Below are 10454 nucleotides of genomic sequence, written 5' to 3'. Positions count from 1 at the left end.
TTTTTAACAATTTACGAAGAGTTTATGAAGAAAAAACTGTTGTGAGAAAAAAAATAATGTTAGATAGATGCACCCTTAATAAATCTCATGCTTTTGAAATTTAAAGTATGTAAAAAAAATTATTAAAAAAATAAACTAATTAATATATATATATATACTAGATACAAGCAACGTGCAATATGTACGTTTGCTTATTTTTATTTATAGAATTTATTGATTATTTTTATTAAATCTATATTAATGTCATATAAATTTCAAATAAATATCATATTTTAATTAAATAATTTATTTATTTTTGTTTACGTTTATATTTGTTCTAGTTTTTAAATTTAGGAGTGACAACAAGAGATTATATACTATATGTTTAATGTAAACTATCTAAAAAATATCCTATTTTAATTTGTTTAGTTATTTATTATTTTAAAATAAATATCACTATAAAATATCTCAAAAATATCTTATTTTAATTTTTTTTAATTATTTATTTTATTTAAGTTTAAGTGTTTACAAACGAACTGTTAAATATAAGAATATTCTGTTTAATATAAGAATATTCCGTTAAAGTTAACACTAAAAAAATAAAAAACCGTTAAAACAAAAAATTTATGTTATCTACACACTTGTTATATAAAAGAGATATATAAGTGATATATTAAATATTTAGAAGTATAATATAAGTGATAAGAATATTTAGGTCAATTTACCAAAATAATATATTTAGTAATAGTTCGTTAATTGAAAATGTTAAAAAGATAAAAATTGGTGTTATATATATTTTCTTTGGTTAAAAATCTCATTTTACTCTTATAAATAAATTAGACTTTATTTAATAAAATATAACATTGGAAACCTATGTGAGCCAAAATATAAAGATTGATGATCTAATTGCCACAAAAGAATGTTTGGGGACCTAAGTGATACAAGTGATGAAGCTTGGAAACCCCAAGTGTTATTTATCCTAAAATTTATTAATAAAAAAGAGTTAAATTTGTGGAAAAAAAATCCCTATTTTGAAATAACTCTTAAACAACTAGTCATATTCTTCTGCCTCAATTTTTCTCCTTACTCTCAATTTGAAGAATCAAAATATCAAAATGAAGAGATTTTTTTTTAAAAAAGAAAATAAAATTCAATGAGAGTTTAAGATAAGCAGCATTATTACAATAGAAGCTTGGCTATTATGATTATAAATAAACGACATGTCGTGTTTTATGTTGACGAAAAGTGTAGAAGCCACATCACTTTTCTAATTCTCAATCCGAGTCTCATCAGGGCCAGGGTGAGCGGTTTATTCGATCAAAGATTCCTCCCCCAATTCGTAAAGGAGACGAAATTGTGGAAGATTCAATTGATTAAGATTACAGATTTTGAAGGGTTACAAAGGTTTGAAATGATTTTAGTTCAAACATGGCTTATTCCACTTCCAGAATATTTCTTTATCCACTTAAGCAATCTCTTGCTGCAATGACATCTTCTTCTTCATTCACTTCTCCTCCCAGACAATTTTGTAAGTCTTTTTTCTTTTCTTTAACTTCTTTTTAGGCATTTTTATTTGTCAGTTTTATATTTTGATAGAAGAAGTTGATTTACACACACACATATATATATATATATATTTATGTATGTATGTGTATACTTTTTTATACACAGTGTATACCAAATGGGAGCCTTTAAAGCGGTTGATGAAGGGCTTTGAACCTGTATTGCGTAGTCGTGTCTCAGGGTTTCAGTGTATATTAAATACCCAAAGAAAATCTTTTCAGAATTTCTATATACCAGGCAAGTTCTTTGAAAATTAATAAAAAAAAGAAAGTGTTTTGCGCTGTAAGTATTTGATTGTTGGTGTTTTTGTTACTTGATTATAATGCTAAACTTCCAGTAATGGTGTTTACTCAATTGGGTTTGTGAAGTTGTCTTTGAAGAGAGAGTTTGAGCTCCAATGCTTATGCCCAAGAGGAATGAATATTATTTGGATTACAATATGACTATATGATCAATCAATAGTTAAGGATTAGAACTACATTATAGGCTTAATATTGGCTTAATTGGATTCTTGGGTTATTGATATCAATGAAAATCCCTTTTAAGTTGGTTTTTTGGGTTTACTTCATTCAACGATTAGAACTACATTACAAGCTTGATCTCAGTTGCATTGCTCTGTTCATTCAGGGGTGTATTTCAATTATCTGTATGCTTTCTTGAAGTGATATTCGGTTACCTGTTTGTCATAATATATGCTTTTTGTTATTGCTGAAGATCCGTCATCTTCGTCTTCATAAACATTTGTGGAAATTAGTTTATTGTGAATTTCTAAGCCAAGACATTGAATTAGTTATTGATGTTGGCTATTTATTAGAAGATTCCACCGTTCATTTATTTATTTTTTAGGGGGAGAAAAAGCAGTTGTTTTATAATGTTCAATACTGGTTTGTTAACTAACAAATATTTTGGTCTGTGTGATTTTGGGATTTTTTCAGGAAGTAAAATAAGATTCAGAAGTGCTATTGCAGTGTCAACTGTTTTAGGATTAGTGGGTTTTGCTCCTCATGTTTCTTATGCTATGGACGGTAAGCATCAATACACATGCAAACCGAGTTAAATTTACGAAACTTGTGTCTATTTGAAATGTTATAGAAGACACACTTCTTAATCTTCCTTTCTTTGAACTTTTAAATTGTAGACTTTGATAATTTGGTGTATGAGCATCATCAAGAATCATGGGGTGCTTCAGGTGTAGAAGAAGATTCAAATGCCTTTTGGACATTTGCTAAGAGATTCTGGTTGCCTGTTTTTTTCCTTGTCACTGTGATCTCACATTTGGATGATCCTGTAATGCTAATTGCATTCAAAGTTCTACTTTTCCTCTTTAGCACAAAGCCCAGTCCTTTCTCAGTCTATGTTTTTGTCGACGAGGTTAGCAAGCCTAAGTATTTTCATTGCATTAATGGCGTCCCTTTCTAAGTGAAGGCCTGTATAATAATATTAGTTGCGGTGTTAATAGTAGGAATAGGAAATTTGATAATAAGACTGTTGCTTTTGTCAAAATTGTTGACTTTAACTTTAAATATTGCAGCTGTGTCATCGATCAATGCGCCAAGAGCCTAGCTTGTTTGGTGTAAAGGTGACTGCTTTTCTATTTGTTTTAGTGTGAATATTAGCTGTGTAATAGTATGCATATTAGCTGTTTATTAGTTGACAATTAGGATTAATTAGTTGATTTAGTTTCCTAGAATAACTTCTCTAGTTGTGTATAAATAGATGTTATATTTTCAATACAATAAACAATTCTCTTCACATATCATTACATGGTATCAGAGCAGAGCCAGGTTCTGGGTTTGAGATTTGAAATTCGAAATTAGAGTTCATCACAAATTGGGGTTTGCAATTAGGGTTTAATTTTCTTTCATTTTTAGGGTTCCTATTTCGGAAACCCTATTTAGAGTGTTCTTTTGTTCTCACCACCGGCACAGAAGGACTGCCCAGCCGCCGACCAACCAGATCCTGCCGTCCGAGGTCCAAATCCCGTAGCCCGCTGCCCAGTCCCCCACGCGCCGGCGCGTGCGCTGTTCAGCCGCCGTGCTTTCGACTCTGGTTGGTCCCCACGTCCTTCTTGACACTTTTCTGCCTAGTTTGTGTTCTTCTCCGATCATTTTCATATCTGTTTTTGTTCAATTCTTGTGTTTAGAAAGTTCCTTTTCTTGGCTTTATTTACTTGTTTTCTCCATATTTTCTTTTGAGGTTATGGCTGAGACAAAATCCGTGGTATCTGATGTGGTTCCTGTTATGTCTAAAATCACGGACCATAAACTGAATGGTTCAAATTATTTGGACTGGAGTAAGACTATTCGGCTTTATTTACGAAGTATCAACAAAGATGACCATTTGACTGATGATCCTCCTAAAGACAAAGGTAATTCGAGACAGACATGGCTCAGGGAGGATGCATTCTTATTCCTTCAGATTCGAAATTCCATTGATAGTGAGTTAATTGGCTTGATCAATCATTGTCAGTTTGTTAAAGAACTAATGAATTATTTGGAATTTTTGTATTCGGGAAAAGGGAATCTCTCTCGTATGTATGAGGTTTGCAAAGCATTTTACCGTGTGGAAAAACAAGATCAGTCACTTATAAACTACTTTATGGCATTTAAAAAGACGTATGAGGAGCTTAATATGTTGCTGCCATTTGGTACCGACGTGAAGGTTCAACAAAAACAACGAGAGCAAATGGCTATTATGAGCTTTCTAGCTGGGCTCTCCTCTGAGTTTGATTCTGCTAAGGCACAAGTTTTTTCTGGGACTGATATATCCTCCTTACAAGATGTCTTTAGTCGTGTCCTCCGCACGGAAATAACACCACCTGTTTCGCTTAATGGTGCCTTGGTAATTCGCAATAATAATTATGCGCCTGAGAGATCCTCTAATCCAAGTGGAAACAAAGGAGGTAGTTCACAAGGATTTGACACTCGAACGTTGGATTCTGGAGGCATTATTTGCAACTATCGTAAAAACCGAGCCACACCAAGTTTGAGTGTAGAAAGTTACAGTTTAAAAACCAGCATAAACACTCAGCTAATGTTGCATCTAATAGTGATACCTCTGACAAATCAATCCTTATCTCTGCTAATGAGTTTGCCAAGTTCTCCAAGTATCAGGAATCACTTAAGTCTTCATCTCTTTCTATCACTACTATTGCTGATTCAGGTAAAACTAATGTGTGCCTTCTTTCCTTATCCTCAAAATGGGTCATTGATTCTGGTGCTACAAATCATATGACAGGTAATTCTAGTCTCTTCATTTCAGTCTTCTGCTTCTACTTCTACAGTTACTTTAGCCGATGGGTCACCATCGTGTGTTCGTGGGTCTGGCAGCATCACTCCTACCCCTTTGTTGTCTTTGTCTTCTGTCTTACATTTACCTCATTTATCCTTTAATTTACTCTCTGTCAGTCAACTCACTCGTAATCTCAATTGTTGTGTTTCATTTTTTCCTGATCATTGCTTATTTCAAGATCTTATGACTAAGAAGATTATTGGTAAAGTTTATGAATCTGGAGGCCTCTACACTCTTGATACATCGCCACCCAGCTCTATTGCTTGCTCGAGTGTTCCTTCTCCTTTCGAGGCTCATTGTCGATTGGGTCATCCATCTCTCCCTTTACTAAAGAAGCTTTGTCCTCAATATAGTACAGTGTCTTCCTTAAATTGAGAGTTGTGTCAGTTTGCAAAACATCATCGTCTTAGTTCGAGTCCTAAAGTCAATAAATGTGCTAGTGTTCCTTTTGAATTAGTTCATTCTGATGTTTGGGGTCCTCCTATTTTGTCTAAACCTGGATTTCGGTATTTTGTTACATTTGTAGATGATTATTCTCGTGTAACTTGGTTATTTTTAATGAAAAGTCGTTCAGAGCTATTTTCCCTGTTTTGTGCGTTTTGTGCTGAAATTAAAACTCAGTTTAATGTTTCAATTCATACTTTGCGAAGTGATAACGCCAAAGAATATACATCTGCTTTATTTCAATCTTATATGACTCAGAATGGCATACTTCATGAAACTTCCTATGTTGATACCCCATCCCAAAATGGTGTGGCGAAACGTAAAAACAGACACCTTCTTGAAATTGCACAAGCTCTCTTATTTCAAATGCATGTTCCTAAACCGTTTTGGGCTGATGCAGTTTCCACAGCATGTTTTCTCATTAATCGAATACCGTCCTCTGTTCATCAAGGTGAGATACCTTACAAAATTCTTTTTTCGCAAAAGTCTTTGTTCCCTGTTGACCCTAAGATATTTGGTAGCACTTGTTTTGTTCGGGATGTTCGTCCGCATGTCACTAAATTAGATCCAAGTCTTTGAAATGTATTTTCCTTGGTTATTCCCGTCTTCAGAAAGGCTACTGGTGTTATTGTCCCAGTCTTAACAAATATTTGGTCTCCATTGATGTCACTTTCCTCGAAGATACACCTTATTTCCCTTCTCTGCCTGTTCCCACTCGTCAGGGGGAGGACGATGATTTGTTGGTCTATTCTATCACATCTTCTCTTAACTTGGACCTATCACCGATCTCGCAACCTGTTCTTGTGAAGCCTATTATTCTTCAAGTTTACTCCAGGTGACATCCTCTTGATTCATGTCCTGCACCTGCTCCTTCGTCATCAGATCCGGACCCGAGCGATGATCTTCCAATTGCATTACGCAAAGGTAAACGTCAGTGTACTTATCCCATTTCTTCTTTTGTTTCTTATAATAACTTGTCGTCTTCCTCTCGCTCTTTCATTGCTTCCCTTGATTCTATTTCTATTCCTAAGACTGTTCGTGAAGCCATATCTCATCTTGGTTGGCATACTGCAATGCTAGAGGAGATGAATGCTTTAGATGATAATGGTACTTGGGACTGGGTCGATTTACCTTCAGGGAAATAGGCTATTGGTTGCAAATGGGTCTTCACGGTTAAGGCCAATCCAGATGGGTTAGTTGCTCTATTGAAAGCTTGTCTTGTCGCCAAGGGCTATGCTCAAACTTATGGAGTAGATTATTCTTAAACTTTCTCTCCTGTTGCAAAGTTGACATCTGCTCAGCTTATTTCAATGGCAGCTACTCATCATTGGCCTTTACATTAACTTGATATCAAGAATGTTTTTCTTCATGGTGATCTTCAGGAGGAGGTGTATATGGAGCAACCTCCTGGGTTTGTTGCTCAGGGGAAGTCACGACGAGTTTTCGTCTTCGAAAATCTTTATATGGTTTGAAACAAAATCCTCGTGCTTGGTTTGGAAAGTTTAGTCAAGCTATTGAGAAACTTGGTATGATGAAAAACAAGTCTGATCATTCGGTGTTCTACAAACGATCAGAAGTTGGCATCATTTTGTTAGTTGTATATGTGGATGACATTGTTATTACCAGAAATGATACTAGCGGAATCTCTTCTCTTAAATCTTTCCTTCATACTCAATTTCACACGAAAGATTTGGGGGTGTTAAAGTATATCTTAGGAGTTGAGGTCACTCAAAGTAAACAAGGTGTCTTTCTATCTCAAAGAAAGTATGTCCTTGACTTATTGACTGAAACAGGAAAATTAGGGGCAAAACCCTGTAGTGCTCCAATGACTCCAAATTTTCACTTACAGGAGATGGGGAACCATTTGAAGACCTTGAAAAGTATCGAAGGTTGGTTGGGAAGTTAAATTATCTTAGTGTGACTCGTCCAGACATTGCCTACTCAGTTAATGTTGTAAGTCAGTTTATGTCATCCCCAACAATTGATCATTGGGCAGCGTTAGAGCAGATTTTGTGTTACTTGAAAGGAGCACCAGGACGCGGTATTGTGTATGCGAATCACGGACACACTCATATTGGGTGTTTCTCAAATGCAAATTGGGCAGGTTCCAAAGTAGATAGAAGATTCACTTTAGGTTATTGTATTTTTGTTGGAGGGAATCTGGTCTCATGGAAGAGTAAAAAGCAAACCATTGTGTCACGATCTAGTGCAGAGTCGAAATATCGAGTTATGGCACAGTCTGTGTGTGAGATAATGTGGATATATTAATTATTGACTGAAGTAGGACTTAAAACTTCAGTACCTGCAAAATTATGGTGTGATAACCAAGCTGCTCTTCATATTGCAACTAATCCTGTGTTTCATGAACGAACGAAGCACATTGAAATTGATTGTCATTTTGTTTGTGAGAAAATTCAACAAGGCTTGATTTCTACAGGATATATGAAGACTGGAGAACAACTAGGGGACATTTTTACAAAAGCTTTAAATGGGGTTCGGGTTGACTATTTTTATAATAAGCTGGGCATGATTAACATTTATGCTCCAGCTTGAGGGGGAGTGTTATAGTGTGAATATTAGTTGTGTAATAGTGTGCATATTAGCTGTTAATTAGTTGACAATTAGGATTAATTGGTTGATTTAGTTTCCTAAAATAACTTCTACTTCTCTAGTTGTGTATAAATAGATGTTATATTTTCAATGCAATAAACAATTTTCTTCATATATCATTACACTATTTAAATGGATTGTTTTAAGCAGTTTTTGCATCATAAGATTGGAAATTTTTGTTGTTCTTTCTGTTCCTAAAGGTTATATTTTTTTGGACCCTGTGTTTTGTCCAATTACTTATTTGGACCTTGTGTTTTGACAAATGACTTTTTGGACCTGTGTTTTGTAAAAGGTTTCAAATATAATTCTAAATCGATTTTGATCAAAGTTTTCTTAACTAAAATTACAAAAAATTCACCAAACTAACAATTCAAAACAAAAACAAAATCATTGATATTAAGAGTCTATTTGAACCATTTTACAAAACATTGGGTCCAAAAAAGAATTTATCAAAATACAATGTTTAAACAGGTGATGGAACAAAATGAGTGGTCTAAAAATGTATAAACCTTACTTTTAATATTGTAAAATGATATATACTTGTGTATTCATCTTACAAAAGTCGGAAATGATCGTGCTGCTACACCATTTAGGGCACTTGGGTTGCAAAAAGACAATATTAATAGTTTAATATCCTGATAAATGTTATCATAAACCATCAAACCTACATATTAATATTCGTTTTACGAGAATTGGTAAAACCAAGAAAGTAATTACCATGTCAAACCTTATTATTCTTGCTACTGTCAAGTTTTTTTTGCCACTGATTCATTTATTTCCTGTTCTCCAGTTGAACCTTTGGGTGTCAAATTAAAATGAACCAGATGGCCATATATAAACTTATTTGATTGAACACTTTTGATGATGAAATTTTTTCAATGAACATGAACTGCATCTATTTTGCTACAAGTGAGAAGTCCCATACCAACCCTCATTGCTGAGTTCATTGAACTTCATTATCTTGAGCAAGTATAAGCTTATATAGTTACAATCCCACTTCTAACTTTGGTTGGCATTATGTATTTCAGTCAGTGTATGCACACAAAGTCGAAGTTCAAGACTACAAGCTTCTCTGCCTTGCAAGAGTGGAAGTAAGAGATCAAAAGTTCTCTCTTGTTGGAATTCTTGGCGGTTGGTGGTCTTTACCTAGTCCAAGTCAAGGAGCTTATTCTATACTTAGACTCATACAGAAACTAAAAGTACAACAGCTTGAACTAAGTGTTTAATGCTTAAATATGCACAATAAAAATGAACCAATTTTTTTTTATCCAGATTAGAAGTCAACATCCCATTTCAATGGCATTGCAAGAAAAAAAAAAGACACCATGCCCTTTTCATGTCTTCACTTGTTTATAGAAACAATTACTATACTAGTTTTTATTTCTATCAGAATACTGTTCGAACAGGTGATTGCATTCAAAGCAATGCTAAGGACAACTCTCATAGCGGACACATTTGACATCTGCCTATAGCAGTCGGCATTCATTAAACAAAATAATATTTCTTGTGCAGCCGGAGGAATGGACTTGTTAAAAAGCTTGGTTAGCCTTTGTAAAAGCGTTTAGGATTGGGGGCAGGGCTAGTATGGGACCTGCCTAAGCCTAGCTGTTTATGGTGAGACGACCTGCTTAGCTTAACCCTTCAGACAGGCCATGGCGTGGGCACTGCTAGCTACTGCGACAATCCTAACTATTCCTTCTACAGTTTAAGACCCTGTCTCTAATTTTTAGTAACTTTCAAAATTCAAATGAGAAAAAAAGAAATGATAGCGGGTGGACCAAATTGGACAACAATTACTACATGTAAAAAAAGATTTTAATACTTGAAAGAGTAATGATATGTGCACTAAAACATAACACCAATTGACATGTGATACTATTTTTTAAAATAGTGGTCCCGTCTGATATAGATTTGATTGGTTAAATGAAGTTGTTACGTCATTTGATGTATTGTTTTAGTACATAATTTTGGTGCACATATCATTCCTCTCTAGTTTGATAAAATTTTAAAAAAAATTAAAGATTACTTTTTGAAAAAGTTTTACAATAACACTGTTTGGTGAATAAACAAAAAAAAAAAACTTAATATATGAAGCTAAAGTTCGAATCTAAATTAGTAAAACTCAATTTCAGAATTAAGATAATAGATTATTCAAAAGGCTTATTGGTATGGCAGGTTTCTACACTTTATATATTTTGGCAAGATGGTCTTCAAACTTTTTTGTTGGCAAATTGGTCCCTAAAATTATATTCATGCACCAAAAGTTTAAGGACCGATTTGCAAAAAAAAATTTCGAGACCAATTGCCAAAACATATAATTAGGGATCCATTTTGGTAAAAATATTTTTGATTATAAACAAAATTACTTTAATTTATTTTACTATTTATAAAAGCAAAATATCATAGTAATTAAATAATAGGGTACTAAACATATATTTGTTCTTTATGATTTGATGTAACTTTCAAACTAATTCAACATGATATTATTCTGTAAATAAGATATTGTTTTATTCTAGAATTGATTCCATACTGGCTTATGATATGAAATTGGCATTCCTCAAATGCAA

At 33.8% G+C, this 10454-nt stretch overlaps 1 protein-coding gene across 3 annotated transcripts; it reads left to right on the top strand.

Moving 5' to 3' along the window:
• Nucleotides 1–1227: 1227 nt before the first annotated feature.
• On the top strand, nucleotides 1228–9158 carry LOC133818187 (uncharacterized). Of its 3 annotated transcripts, XM_062250920.1 has the most exons (6): nucleotides 1232–1507; nucleotides 1651–1779; nucleotides 2478–2567; nucleotides 2681–2913; nucleotides 3074–3121; nucleotides 8916–9158. In XM_062250920.1, exons 1-6 carry the CDS (start codon nucleotides 1408–1410, stop codon nucleotides 9111–9113), a joined length of 798 nt encoding a protein of 265 aa, XP_062106904.1. In that variant the 5' UTR covers nucleotides 1232–1407; the 3' UTR covers nucleotides 9114–9158. The 3 variants fall into 3 exon arrangements, 2 of the variants coding, with proteins under 2 accessions (XP_062106905.1, XP_062106904.1); XM_062250921.1 differs by lacking the exon at nucleotides 3074–3121 and having other exon boundaries at nucleotides 1228–1507; XR_009885818.1 differs by lacking the exons at nucleotides 1232–1507; nucleotides 1651–1779; nucleotides 2478–2567; nucleotides 2681–2913; nucleotides 3074–3121 and adding an exon at nucleotides 3128–8796.
• Nucleotides 9159–10454: the final 1296 nt, after the last annotated feature.

Source organism: Humulus lupulus, chromosome 2 (assembly GCF_963169125.1).
Source record: "Humulus lupulus chromosome 2, drHumLupu1.1, whole genome shotgun sequence".
NCBI lineage: Eukaryota > Viridiplantae > Streptophyta > Magnoliopsida > Rosales > Cannabaceae > Humulus > Humulus lupulus.
The sequence above is the reverse complement of the archived record's forward strand: the minus strand, read 5'-3'. Positions and strand labels throughout refer to the sequence as shown.

Coding starts and splice junctions, on each gene's coding strand:
- LOC133818187 (XM_062250920.1), top strand. CDS start 1,408: ATGGCTTATTCCACTTCCAGAATATTTCTTTATCCACTTAAGCAATCT. Junction 2,914..3,073: donor TCTATGTTTTTGTCGACGAG/GTTAGCAAGCCT, acceptor TAAATATTGCAG/CTGTGTCATCGATCAATGCG. Junction 3,122..8,915: donor CTAGCTTGTTTGGTGTAAAG/GTGACTGCTTTT, acceptor TATGTATTTCAG/TCAGTGTATGCACACAAAGT.